The sequence below is a fragment of the Physcomitrium patens genome, chromosome 2, assembly GCF_059467195.1.
Source record: "Physcomitrium patens ecotype Gransden chromosome 2, ASM5946719v1, whole genome shotgun sequence".
Lineage (NCBI taxonomy): Eukaryota > Viridiplantae > Streptophyta > Bryopsida > Funariales > Funariaceae > Physcomitrium > Physcomitrium patens.
This window is the reverse complement of record NC_143411.1, coordinates 6465148-6479209: the sequence shown is the minus strand read 5'-3', so window position 1 is coordinate 6479209 and position 14062 is coordinate 6465148. Positions and strand designations below refer to the sequence as shown.

Sequence of the window (14062 nt, the reverse complement as noted above, 5' to 3'; positions counted from 1 at the left end):
AGACACCGACACACACGCCTACTTGTTTAAGTAAACAAGAATAATGAAACCTACATTTTTTCAGAAAGATTATACATGATTTCCGGAAAACTCTTTGCCAGGTGCCATACACACCTTAGATAAGCTGTATGAAACCAGTTACATAGGAAACTGGGCTCAAAAGTTCCTGTAGATGAAGGATACATCACTCGAAAACCTAACATGAAATTAATGGAGCACCAAGCGCTCATTGAGCTGCACAACCTTGAATATTTATTCACTCAAATTTTACACCTGAGGAGAAAATGGACTTCACTCCGAGCTCCTGTATGCGTTAGTAACACAGAAATGACCTGGGGCAGGGAGAGCAGTTAACTCAGCTGCTGCTGTGGGCGTTTAAGAGCTGCCTCTGAACTGGACTCTGCTTCCCCATTAGCATCCTCCTCGTCTTCAACTACAATCTCAGGCCCCTTAGCCAGCAATTTAGCCTTTTTATATTCATTGTCGTAATGCTTACGTCTGAGTTCCTCGAAGCTGCCCGAATGACCTCCATCTGAGCCTGCGATCAAAAATTTACATCCAGTACAAACCTAAATCATCATACGACCTAATCTCATACAAATAACCAAAAACAAGTGGTCACAGGTCTAGAGAGGCCGTAATGTGGGTTGGGAACCAAACCTAATCATCGAAAGTAATTCACACATTATTTCGTAATAAAATTTGTAAATATTTGTACTACATGTGAGTCGACGACAAAGTACCTTCATCAGCCTCCATACAATCCAGCTCATCTTCACTGGAATTCCAACTCTTGACACTTGATCGGCTACTGCTAGCTCTATCCTTCGTTGTAGCTTCAAAGAGCGCATGTCTTACTGCCTCGGCATGTGAAGCTGAATCCATTTGCATCCTGTCGTCGTCAGGAGTGGGAGACAATCCTCCTGCACGACCCACTCGAGCCTAAACAATTGAGCTTACTCGGAAAATCATCATGGACAAATTAGACTGACTATGTCAAGTTCATTACGAGTGGCAATAAAGTCACTGATAAGCACAGCCTAAGTATCAGTTGAAACTTCAGGCCTCTCAATAGACTATTCATGGATGATTTGTTCTAATTGATTTGTGATTGGGACACACCACCTGCCATGTAACTACCGTTCTTCACCCCACGCCACTATACCATCGATGTCGTGGTTTTCTTGTTCTGAAGATGAGGAATACTAACAATACACTCCATAATTTCTTCTAGAGTAAATATACATGAAACAATTGGAAAAAGACCATAGCTAAGAGATGGAAGCATACCATCACCCACGTCTGGCGCATAGTAGGGGGTTTTGGGCTCCGTTATCTTCTGCTTAGGAGATTTGGTGGCCTCCAATTGATGGAGATTTTCCTCATCCCAGACAACCCGCACTCTACAAGAGGAGCAAGAAGGGGATGGCATCCGTTGTCACTCGCCTGCAGACGTGTCCACCTCGGCTGAAGGAACTAATTACACAACACCTTCATTCCAGACCTATATACCTCTAAATCCTAAAGAAATGCTCAGAGTAGAGAATCTAAGATGGGCATAGGCACAAAATTAGGGTAGAAAGGCCAAATCGTTAAAAAAACATATATATATATATATATATATATATATATATAACAAACGAGGGAATTATCACCTTAAAAGAACAGAGTGCCATACAATCTAAACCCTAACGCAAACCCCACTTTAACTACTCTACTTAATCATGCATCGTCTGTTGTATGGATGCACCACAAGAGAACATGAGATGCAGACCCTACAAATGTATCAACTTTCTCTCAAAAAAATGTGGTGTCGCGAACAGATATCGAACCCAAACGCGCGCACTCCTGCCAGCGACCTTCTTCCTTTCCCAACCTTCCACTACATCTCCAACCAAAGAAATCCGAAATATTCAATCTATGAAGTGCAGAAGAAATCAAGAACTTCGGATGTTGATAATACCTGGATGGTGGATGCTGCTTATTACCTCGTTTCATTCCTTCCTGTATGATGGCACCAGTACAGAAGACAAAGAAGATGCCAAAGAAGCCAGAGAAAGGATGTTCCCCAGCTAGCGACGCAATACACACTAAAAAGGCTGGCTCCACACCGAGAAAAGCCGCCCATTACCGCGCTCCCAGTGCCCGCGCTGTGCAGCCATCTCGGTACATCCACAATTACTATGATCCTCCCATCACGAGGAACAACCCAATACACAATTCACTCTTCAACCCACTGGAAACGAATTCACCCACAGAAGCTGCTAAGCAAACCGCGACGATACCCTGGAACCTACCGTAATCCACAGTCGAGGTTCTTCACTCGTTCACGTGGGTTCATGTAGCCACAATGGCTTTCTTTAACTAACAATCCGTGGTTTCAGTATCACATGCCATGAATTCAGTTGGGTTCGGCACTGGGCTAGCTGCTGCATGGTTCCGGTGGCCAAAACCCTGGCCGGAAGGATGAGGATCTCCGTAGCAATCAATCCAGGTAAGTTTTGTTCTAAGGGTAATCCCCGTGTTGTCACTATTTTTGATCAGTCTGTATCAAATGAAGCACGCCTTATAACAAGCTTGCATTAAAACATGTGCTGAGACCATCTTGTAAGCTCTGTGCAAGATCGTTTGCGTTAATTGTGTGGCTTCACTCCCTTCGCTTTGTGGGTGCTGGAAGTGAACCAGATTAGTCCGAGATGCACAACTCGGGCATGGAGCACATAAATCAACACATTGTGGGTGCTTAGATTAGGTCTTGCTTTGGAATCTCTGGGTTGCATTTCTACTAACTGTGTCGAGAGAGGAGATGAATCTCTGCATGAGAAGATGAGAAGTATGTGAGGCACTTGTTAATAAGGCGGGGCTGATGAAGGCTTGTGAATTGTGTGGTAGCACAATAACGTGGAGCTGGGGTCACAGAACACAGCCTGCAAAATTAGAGCAAGTGAGACCACAAACTCATTTGCTTCACTCAAACTTGATGTTATGTCATGAGAAACCAATGCAATCATAATGTGCTAGAACTGCTCCACAGCAACAACTGAACTCTATGGAGAGGTGGGAGTTACATTGCAGTGAATCTTGCATTTATGTTAAAGATTTTTTCACAATTGTGTGCATTATTTGCACACTGCAATTTTTCAAAAGATGGACGAGAAAGTTGCAGTTTTTTTCTTTTCTTGATGGAGTTGGACAATTTCACAATGTTATTGGCAGCCGACGAAGCTCCATGACCAAGCGTGCATGGATCTATTTTTTACCTTTCTTTTTCTTTTTCTTTTTTTCCATTGTTCTTTTCAAGTCATCATTTTTCATGGCTAGGAGGTGTCAAATTGGTCGCTTAAAAAAGACAATGATGACATCGAGGTTTGAATCCACAATCTCCCAACCACTATACTAAAATCATTTCCGATTAATTTTGAAATCAACGTTCAGTACTATTATTTTTCTCGCTCTCATTATTTAATAATTGATAATCTCTAGTAAATCTTTGAAATTTTGGTTGTGTTAGATGTTTTCAAAATGTATTTGTAGAAAGTAGAATAAATTGCATATATAACTTATTTAACATATCTTTATTATCACATTTGTATACTATATCAAAAGCAAATTTTGTGTAAAAATTTGATGCTTTCTGAATAACAAAAACATTTACTATGCATATTACTATTAAAAATAGAAACAGCATAAAATACATTTTAAAGCTTTTATTTTATAAGTCAAAATAATTAATCTTTAAATTATATATTTATATATATATATATATATATATTCTTACATACATATTAAAGGAATATTCTTAATAAAAGACATTCTAATTTTTTATAAAATCAAAATTTAAAATAAATTATACATCTATAATTGTGTACAAATATTTATTAAGTTCTATTCTAAGTTATATGTTAAAAATCAATTCTAATTGTAATAATAATTTTTAGATAAATACAAATAAATCTTATCAAAAGTTCTATTGGACATATGTGTGATTTTAGAATTGAGATTTAAGCCTCTAATTTCTATAGTGTCATGTTGTAAACTTAGGTACAACTTGTCATTTTTTGTTAATTTATGGTTATGTTGGATTCTAATAAATGTTTGGGTAAGCCACATATATGTAACTCATTTTACTTTCAATCAAATACATATATAATTAATATATCTATAATATTATATAGTAATAATCAAAACTAAAATAATTATCATTTATTCAGAGGCACTTGTAAAATTGCCTGCTATTATTTAGAAAAATATTTTTTAAAAATTTCTATTTAAAAAAATTATACTATTTAAAACAAGTTTATAAAATGAAGCAAATATTTAGAAATAAATTAAATTAATTTAAAAAACACAGATATTATGTTTTATAAGATATCAACTACACATCTCATAATTTATTTTATTATAATAACTATTTCTTATAAAATATTTTTAAAAGGACATTTTAGTATCTCAAGTTTTAAATTATAATATATAATATGTCTTTGTAATAATGTAAAAATGATATAATATCTCTTTGTATCTTCATTGCAAAGGATATCTTCTCTAAATGGACATCTATAGATACTTATCTATAACAATGTACATGCATTAATTTTGTCAATTGTTTGCAAAATTTATTGTTCTTCAATTTCTAATTTATCAAATGTATTCACCAATCTTTAGCTCCCACGAAAAAATACAGTCCTACAATCAAACATAGAATATAGTATAATAAAAATCATTATTGTTTGCATTTAATTTATTATTTTATGCATTTCCAGCATTATCATTTTGCACAGCAATCAACTCCCAGCAAGTATCTTTCTGGAGCTTCAAAAAAATCTAAAAAGCTTGTAATAAATATATTCATCAAATAATTGATGACTTTATTCAAAGGTTGTTCTGAGTGTAGTATGAAAAATAAATAAATAAATTAATAAAACAATAAACCATGGCATATTTTCAAAAGTACCTCAATCTTCTCTAAAATAATCACTTCACCAGATAGACCTTTTTCTCCTTAAAATTTAAAAGTTTTTTATTTTATTTTATTTTATTTTATTTAGTAAAAGAAATGTGTAGTCAAATTATCATATTTGCGTATGTACATACACACATGTACACTCAAAACACAAGTTAATGAATTCAAGAATATTTCATGTAAACTTCAATCAATAATACATATGTTCAAACATATAATAAAACATATAATACATATGTTCAATTTATTTATTTATTTAATGTAAATCCAACACAGTAATGTGGTCGATAAATTAAAATTAAAATTTTCCAGTTATTTTTTGAATTGAATATATATATATATATATATATATATTTCTATGTCGTCATCTATAAATTTTTTCAATTATTAAACTTTTGATCCTTTGCAAAATCCTTCTTTCACCAGAAGAAAGAAGATAAAGAAATATGTTTGGAATTTTTTAAAAGTTATATTCACTTTTTTTAATACTTCTTTCACAATCATGCATATATACATATGTTTTCATGTAGTAAAATGTATTCCATTCCTTTTTGACATTAAAACTTGTCCACATACATCATTCCCACATTTCCACCATCTTCCATATGTATAATTGTCCAATGCCAAAAACAGTATGAATGCATTTTGTTAACACTATAAAAATACTCAATTCACTGAATGCATTTTGTTAACACTGTAAAAATACTCAATTGAAACACTATGGCTTTTGTAATTATTTTTATTTTTATTTTTATTTTTTTCTGTTAGAGCACATCATAACCTTGTTTCTCCACCATTTTTTTTTTCTCATAAATATTGGTCATCGAGGTATGATAAGGATACCAGTAAGTTTCGGGTATCAAGAAGGGTATGAGAGGATCCGGGTATTACGAAGGGTATGGGGGTCGGGTATCGGGACGAACTTGGAGGAAGGCTGAAGAAGAGCTCACTGCGCAGCAGATCTCGCTGCACTAAGTCTTCGACGACGCTTTGTTCTTTTGATCAGCAGCACCACTGCACGGTGCCAGATCCCAAGTCCAGTCTCTCTCCCTCCGGCTCTTGTTGTCAGCCGAGGAGTGGAAACCCTGGGCGCATCTTGCCTGTATCGTCCTACTCCTCGTTGATCCCTTTGCAGCACGTCTTTCCTTCGTGGCAAACGCTTTTTTTCCTGCTTAAATCCTTTGTTGGATACCTTGAGCAATTCAATCTTTAATTCCGTTTCTATCGCTAATTGGCTTGGGATCCGGTTTTCTGGAGGATCGTGGAAGGCTCACGTGTCCGTGATGTGGAGCATTGAGGGGGAAATTGAGGGTTGCAAGGTTAGGTAGTTTTAGACACAGCGCGCGCGTCTGTGTTCGTACGCACGCATCTGCTATTTGTAGGTATGGTTTGCAGTATGGCTATTCACTTCAAGTTTAGAAGTGCTGTTGAATATGATTCCATCGACATTGATGGTCCTTTCATCTCAATTGGTTCTTTGAAGGAGAAGATAGTTGAACACAAGAATTTAGGCATGGCAACGGATTTCGACCTGCTCATCACCAACGCTCAAACAGCTGAAGGTAATCTTCTCAACTTATTCAAGAGGTAGCGTAGAGGTTGGTTTTCAATAGAACCAGCCGAAGAGGTTGTACGGTCCAAATTTGTAGTTTCAAGCTTAGTAGGTTTATTTTATGGTATCCACTTAGCGGTGATTCTGCAGCAGATGGCACTTGAAGCTTTTCTGATGGACTCAGTAGTTCAAGGCAGTATCTTGTGTCTTTTCTGCTACTCAGTAGTGATTTCAGACGTTCGTTAGATGCCATTTTTGGTGGCTTTCTTGTGCCATGAATTTATTCAAGGCAATCCTATTAAGTGGGACGGGTGCAAATCCCTATATGTAGAAATTATAGGGAGAAGTAGTTTTTTTTCTTGCGAGATTGCGAAAGTATTGAATTCAGATATGGCGCATTGCTATATCGATTTGTATTTTTGAGTGTTCTTCGATTGAAGATTATTGAAATTGGCCTCAATGAGCAGTTGTAATCCTTGTAAAACTTCTACGATAGTCCAATGTGTCCGGCCTGATGTGCAATACCATCGAGTCTCCGACTCTAATTTTCTCAGGATAGGTGATTCTGTAAGTCATAGTTCTGTCTATTGAAGAACTCTTGTGGTTTTCATGGGAGCTTGCACTTCCCACGCGATCATTTTTTCTCACAATCATGAGTGTGGTCTTTTTTTCATCGTCTCTGCTCTTCCTTTTTTGAGAACAAGAATGCGTTTCTATGCGTATCTATTTTGGAGATGATGGACTGGAGGTGAGCCTTTGGAGTGGAGCGAATGTGGACATACATTTGTGGTTGTAGCAAATGATTACCTATTTTGGTTTGTACATCTTCAGTATACGAAGACTTTTTAGCATCTCAAATTTGTAGAGGGAATTTTACAATGGATTTGCGAAGGGATAATTTTAGAGCCAGTGTCGTCTGATTGGGCAAAATCTCCAAGATTACCTCTGCTCATGGCGCAACTTGGATGCAGAAGTAGTTTTAGTAAGTTACAGTGCAATGCTGTCATCATGTTCCTGGCTTTAACACTTACAATATGATGCTGTGTTAATGTTTCAGAGTATTCGGAAGATTCATTTCTTTTGCCTAAAAACACCAGTGTTATCATCAAAAGAGTTCCTGCATCTCGCTTGAAACCAGTTGTTCGAGTTCAAGAGCAGTACGGCCTTTCTGTCTGATTTAGTAGGAGACTTGTAGCTTGCTTTACATGATTCGGCTTGTCTTGATATTCCCGTGTGTTGGTGCTGAAATAAGACCTCCTTTGGTTGTGTGTTCTGTAATTAGATTCAGATACAATATTCTTGTTGTTGTGAAATTCACAGGCCGAATAGTTATAGTTTGACGGCAGACTCGGTGGCTGGTGACAATAGCAGAGGAGCTGACACTACATTACAAGCTGCAGCTCTTTCCGTATGTTGTAATTTTTTGTTTTGCATTTCTCTGCCGCTCACGATAGACGTCTCTCCTTCAAATGCTGTAATATTCTTATTCCGTATCTTTCTCAGCAGATCACATCCGTCGTCATTGCTGTTGGGAATATTCTGGCAACTGGGCATATTTTTCTTGCAGCAATTATTCCTTGTCATAGTGAGGAAGTCGACCTTTGAGATTGAATTTTACCAACACGGTAATAGTGGTGCAGAATGCTGGAATGGATAGTTTGGATGATTTTGGTGTGGACTTGTATGCTATACCTGAGCCTGTTGTCAGTAAGGTGGATCCGGATGAAAACATCCGTATTGCTGCCATGGTTAACACGACAGCCTCGGACTGGCAACGGTAATTAGTTTTTTGTATTATCGTTTTGAAAATTGACTCATGTTCTTGTTTTGTTTCGTTTTGTTTGTTTGTTTGTTTGTTTGTTTGTTTGTTTTTGTTTTTTTTTGTCGTCGCAGTCGTTGTGGTCGTGGTCATGGCTGTCCTGATACTTCGGGGTGGATTTTAGTGTATGGAAACGTTGAGACTTTTCATTTTACAATATTCATGATGTTTCATTAGGCAAACAAAGGAGGGTCTTGGTGGAGGCAGAGGTTCTGGGCGTGGGGGCTATGGAAGAGGAGGTACAGCAAGAAGCACTGCAGGATTAAATTTGCTGCGTCTATTCTGTCATTATTTGTGGAGACTTCACACGATATGCCATACACTTAGTCTTAAAGTACTTGATGGTTGTATGTTCTGGTGAGATGTCCTTTTCTGAGTTTTCATTGCAGAAGTTATTTTATGGCCAAAAGATTATGGCTATATTTGCTAAGATTTTTCCGCTTGCATTATCTGGTGCAGGTCGCACTTTCGGAAGGGCAACGCCTCCACAGGGTTATGTGTGTCATCGATGTGGTCAACCAGGTATGTAATCTTTGCTGAAAATGGCAACTGTTTGTTATTGCTGATACGCTTTGTGGCTTATAATTGGGACCCAGGTCTAAAGTACTGGTTTGCTGCATTTGTAAAGGAGGCAGAGCAGTACAGCCTGGATTTCTAGGACTATTTGGAAATTTTTTTCCTTTCACACTACACATTTTCTTTCGTGTATAGGTCACTTTATCCAGCATTGTCCAACTAATGGAGATCCTACGTTTGACATGAGGAAAATGAAATCACCTGTGGGTATTCCCAAAACTCAGCTGAAAGCTGATCAAGAGGGCTCCTACATACTTCCAGATGGATCTGTTGCTGTTATGCAACCTGACGAGTGAGATTTTAGCTTCACACTGTTTATACAAGCAATGCGTTTTACGGGATGTAACATGTCACTCTATGGTTGTGCGCATTTGAGTTGTGTGTATGAATAGACTAATATCTGACTTGTCCTGGTTGTGAACATTTCACAGATCAGTTTTTGCCAAAGAAGCAGATGCGCTGTTGGCCATTAGGCCAACCTATTTAGAGCCACCCCCAGAGTTAAAATGTCCTTTATGTGGCAACATTTTCAGGGATGCAGTTATGATACCTTGTTGTCAGTATAGTTTCTGCGATAAATGTAAGTTCTCTATGTTATCGTTTTGAATTCTTCTGCAGCTTTAAGTATTTTTATACTTGAGGGCTCTCAAAAACACTCTCACAAAACAAGGCTACGAGAGGTGGTTCCTATGATATGATCTGAGCGTGTATCTCATGATGACTGCAGGCATTAGGGATCAGCTGATAGCTAAAGGAAAGTGCCCTCAATGCGAGTCTACGAAATTCAAGAATGATGACTTGCTTCCAAACATCAATCTCAGGCAGGCTATTGATCGCTTTCTCGAGACACAAATGACTACTAGTGGGGCATCTGATAGTTTTTACAAACAGTATCAATTGCCTGGTAAGCTTAAGTTGACACTTGAAGTTGTATTTTGTCTCGTCTTCTGTAGCTTTCTATTGTTAGCCAATTCATTATTAAATATTTTACAGTTCGTTGAATCGTTCGATGCGTAGATTGTACTGGCTGCTTGAGAGCGAAAATTTTTGGTACTTCTTGTATTCACTGTATGCAGGATTCTAGTTCTATTTAAACATGTTGTTTTTTTTGGTGAGGGATGGTTCTTGCTCTGGCTGTCTACTGAGTGCCTGGTCTGTTGTGATGGGGAATGGCTAGATGTGGGCTCTGGTCCTCGGAAGGTTGATGCACTTGCTGGATCACGCCTACAAATTGAGCTACGAAAGCCTTTGAACTCCGCGGGTGCACCTGTGAAGGCATCTCCTACAAATGTTGTAGTTGTGGAGGATGTAGGAGATTCTTCAAAGGACAAAAAAGGTAAAAATGAAAAAGTTGAAGGCTCTGCTGTTTTGACGCTCGGAGGGGAGGACAGCGGAGGTGCCATTGAAGGGCCCCCCTCTAAGGAGCATGCAGCAGAAACTTCAAAAAAACAGGAAGCTGGGACCTCTCTTAAAGGAGGAGTGAAGGGTTTTGTAAATGACGATGGAGAAGCAGGCATGATATTTAAGAATATCGTGTCTCTCTCTGTTAAGGAGACGGATGGGGTAGCAGTGAAGTCTGAGGTTAGCAAAGGTGTGTTTTCACTGAGGAATAACACACGTTTTTCTCCAAGTTTGGAAGTTAGCTACAGGGAATTTTTCAATCAAGGCGGACTTTCTGGGTCGTGTTCAGTATGGTACATTTATTTTGCACATATTGGACAAATTTGTGCAGAAAGATCTCTCTCCTCTGTCCTGTTTTTACTTAGGATTCATCTTGTGCTATGCAACTTCTCATTAGCATTCATTTCTTTTTGTGAAAGTAGGCATATTTCAAACTTTGCTTATGCACGGCACACTACTTTCTTCACATAATACCGCATCGCTATATCGGCATTAAGCATGCGAAGTTTACATGTTCCCAACTGTGCATTTAGTTTTCGCAACTGGTATGTGAAAATTCTATCATGTTAGTGGGCTCATCACTCGGCATTCTGTACAAGATCAACCAGGTGGACCAAATGATTCAGGTCTCGTAGTTTCCTTCTCGTGAGCGTTTTGGTACACCCTGACTGTTCTTTGGCTGATTTATCTCAGGGAAAAAGAAGAAGAAACGCGCCCGTCCTGTCCAAGCAGGTAGGTTTGGTGTCAATTGTAACTTGCTGTGTATACGTTGCCTCACAGAAGAAAGTTCTGTTGGAAACGCTTATTAGAATTAGCCCATGATGGCATTTAAAGTGTGATAAAAGTGGCCTCTACATTTCTATAGATGTCTTTGTGCAATATATGACTAAATCTTTAACTTATACAGTATATTACTCTAGAGCAGGTGAGTAATATGTGGTAATGAGATGCAGCGAATTGTTGTGGAAGACGTTCATTATTACTGTCATTCTGTAGTATATGAGAATTTTGGGTTAACTGTCTGTAGGCCTTCTTCGTAGTTCATCGAGTAATCAATATGGTATTCATGTGCAAGTGTTGAACGTTGTTGAACAGTACTTACCCTCTTAATTAGATGAAGTTATTCGTTATGCCTTTTGTTTGTTTGTTCTACCGTTTAGCAGGCTTTTTTATATGTAACACAATCCAGCAGCATGTCTCTTGCATGTTGTCGATTGCTAGAAGATTAGATTTGTTAATCATTTAGTCGTTACTGACTGTCTAACTTTTAGAGCTAATTTGAAATTTGTGTTTAAGAGGTTTGCGAGTGGAGGGTGAATTACTTGGCAGCTGCTTTTGGCTTTTCTTGAATTTTGTCGGGTGTGCTATGTTTTTTCCAGGATATAATATTTGCTCTCAAAAAGAAGATCAGTTATTATGACCTCCCGCATTTGGCCTGTGTCCAATTCTTTCTTAGATTTGTCCATGTTTGGTTACTCTGAACATCATCACGATCTTCTTTCGCTTTTGTGATCTTAATATCTTCCTAGCTATGTCGTTACATCTGTATCAGAAAGGCGACGGTTGAGTTTCTAGTACCTAGTTGCTTGTCTTTGTCATTGATGCTGATAAACTAGTGCACTGTAGCAGATGGAGCTGCAGACAATGTTGGTGGAGGCAAAACCAGAAAGGTATTTTGGTAATTACTTTGCACATCCAAGTACCTGCAAGTAGCTTTTTTTGGATCTTAAATTCAGAAAAATCAATCTTGAATCTAATTACTTAATTTTTAGTCTCTAAAAAAACTTAAAAGAATTAAAACAAACTACAAAATTAATTGGTTATTTATTCAAATAAAGAAGGGTTTATAAACCTCTAGCTCATGAACTTTCTAATATAGTTTTTTTTGCAAAAAATTCTTATTACAAACTTATTAATAAGTTTTTGGATGTGCAAAGTAATTACCAAAAAGAAAAAAGAAAAAATCATCATCAAGCAAATAAACAAAGATGTTTGAATAATATGATTAAAAAAATATTAATATCTCAAAGTATAAATGTTGATGGATCAACAAAATGTGTCATTCTTTCAAATTTCTTATTGTAGTCAATCATTCACAATGTTTAGTTTGATATCTTGCATAAAAAATAATTGCAATTTAACTTGTGATTTACTTGAATTAGCCATGTAAATAAATATATACATTGATAAACACTTTCAAAATTCTAATCTACAATATGTGAAAAAACCATAAAAATTTAAGTACAAGAGGACTTCAATTCATAAGCTCAATATGTGCTTTGAATATTTTAAAAAGTCAAGGAAGGTTTTTATTAGATTAACTACAAAGTGAAGATATAGATTGTTGGCTCTTAATCCAAACTCCAATTCAGCTCCTATTTACTTGACAAAGAAGAAATAGATACAAAATTTACAAAAATGGTGGCATTTCTTGATTGTATACTCAACCCTTCCCAATAACTTTATCTTAAAATCTTCTTGATGAATATTTTTGTGCTATTTTTTGTAATGCAATGCAAAGCGCAATAAATTTTTTGTCTCTTTGAATTCCTAGCTATTACCAAAACTATCAGCATGGTCTTGAAATAACAAACTTCATATCTAAATATATAAAGAAAAAATATTTGTACTATTACCTATAATATGTACAATGTCAGTAGTAATAATATATTAATAATATGTATAATAATATGTACAATGTCTATATTATAATAATATATATAATATCTATAGTATCATCTATAATATGCAATAATAATATGATTGCATCACTTAATAATTGCATATTTAATTAACTCAATTTAATATCTCATAGAAAATACTTCCATAAATCAAAAAAATTATTGTTTCAATTGCTTCTATCATAATGCAATGACACTGAATCATGCAACTGAAATTGGAAAAAAAAATTGGAATGCATTTTTCATCACAACGTTGATCACATTAAGAAATATTGAATATATTAGACTTTACAAAAATTACACTCAAAGTAATAAGTGAGTATAAATAAATGATTGTAATAAATGAATTAGACATTAATGTACCTACAAAGATATTGCTTCACAGTTGAAAAGTTCAAAGAGGTTGAATTAAGATGGATTTGACTATGTATGCTTAATATAAAATTACATACTTTATAATATCTTAAAGATGCTCAAATTTTAAAATTGTCAAATCCTCTCAAATCACTTGTTACATATGCTTTAAAACATCTTCAAAACTACTCTTTTAAATAAAAAAAAATTAAAAGCTTAGTATTTTGAAGATTTTTATTGAAATTATATCTTATAGATTCATATCACAATAGCATCACAGTTTATCATAACTTTGGTAAAACACTGCAAAAGTCTAGATCAGCACATACGAATGAATATTGAAAATAAAAGAAATATGTTAATTGACAAAACTTTTGAATTTTGAAATTATCAATTCCTCTCAAATCACTTACTTTATAAAAAGACCTACTATTATATTTGTAAACTTCATCCACAATCATATTTGGACAATTTTTTATTCAAATCTATCTAACTGTAAAGAAGAAGAAGAAGTATAGCTCTTTTAATTATGAAGGTTGTTAATCCTTGTGCTACTTTTAAAATTGATGTAATAGATATAAATACCAACAATCAAGTTTTTTTTACAAAAAACTTGCAATGGGAGAGCTTCATCATCTTTCTTTTGATTTATGGAGGTGTATCTCGGCCTTGACTCATTTACATTGATCATGCCAAAAAACTTGCTGAGTCTTTTCTAA

General features: G+C 35.9%; 2 protein-coding genes and 1 long non-coding RNA gene across 7 annotated transcripts; 2 read left to right on the top strand and 1 right to left on the bottom strand.

The window, feature by feature from the left end:
* Positions 1-22: 22 nt before the first annotated feature.
* LOC112279197 (uncharacterized) lies at positions 23-2435 on the bottom strand. 2 transcript variants are annotated; one of them, XM_073532315.2, is made up of 5 exons: positions 2298-2435; positions 1989-2150; positions 1291-1403; positions 744-923; positions 23-538 (listed from the first exon to the last, which is right to left on the bottom strand). In XM_073532315.2, the coding sequence occupies exons 1-5, from the start codon at positions 2339-2341 to the stop codon at positions 351-353; spliced, it is 687 nt and encodes a 228-aa protein (XP_073388416.1). In that variant the 5' UTR covers positions 2342-2435; the 3' UTR covers positions 23-350. The 2 variants fall into 2 exon arrangements, with proteins under 2 accessions (XP_073388416.1, XP_090100782.1); XM_090244656.1 differs by lacking the exon at positions 2298-2435 and having other exon boundaries at positions 1964-2053.
* Positions 2366-3174, top strand: LOC149989708 (uncharacterized). Its single transcript, XR_016498550.1, has 2 exons — positions 2366-2494; positions 2893-3174. It is a non-coding gene; the product is annotated as an uncharacterized LOC149989708 (long non-coding RNA).
* Positions 3175-5901: 2727 nt separating this feature from the next.
* On the top strand, positions 5902-11984 carry LOC112294522 (E3 ubiquitin ligase PARAQUAT TOLERANCE 3). Of its 4 annotated transcripts, none has more exons than XM_090244611.1 (11): positions 5902-6342; positions 6444-6522; positions 7570-7669; positions 7833-7920; positions 8153-8289; positions 8509-8570; positions 8791-8853; positions 9043-9199; positions 9339-9487; positions 9635-9811; positions 10085-11984. In XM_090244611.1, exons 2-11 carry the CDS (start codon positions 6474-6476, stop codon positions 10777-10779), a joined length of 1677 nt encoding a protein of 558 aa, XP_090100737.1. In that variant the 5' UTR covers positions 5902-6342; positions 6444-6473; the 3' UTR covers positions 10780-11984. The 4 variants fall into 4 exon arrangements, 2 of the variants coding, with proteins under 2 accessions (XP_090100737.1, XP_024400814.1); XR_016498523.1 differs by having other exon boundaries at positions 5903-6522; positions 10085-11040; positions 11938-11984; XR_016498524.1 differs by having other exon boundaries at positions 5903-6522; positions 10085-11040; positions 11935-11984.
* Positions 11985-14062: the final 2078 nt, after the last annotated feature.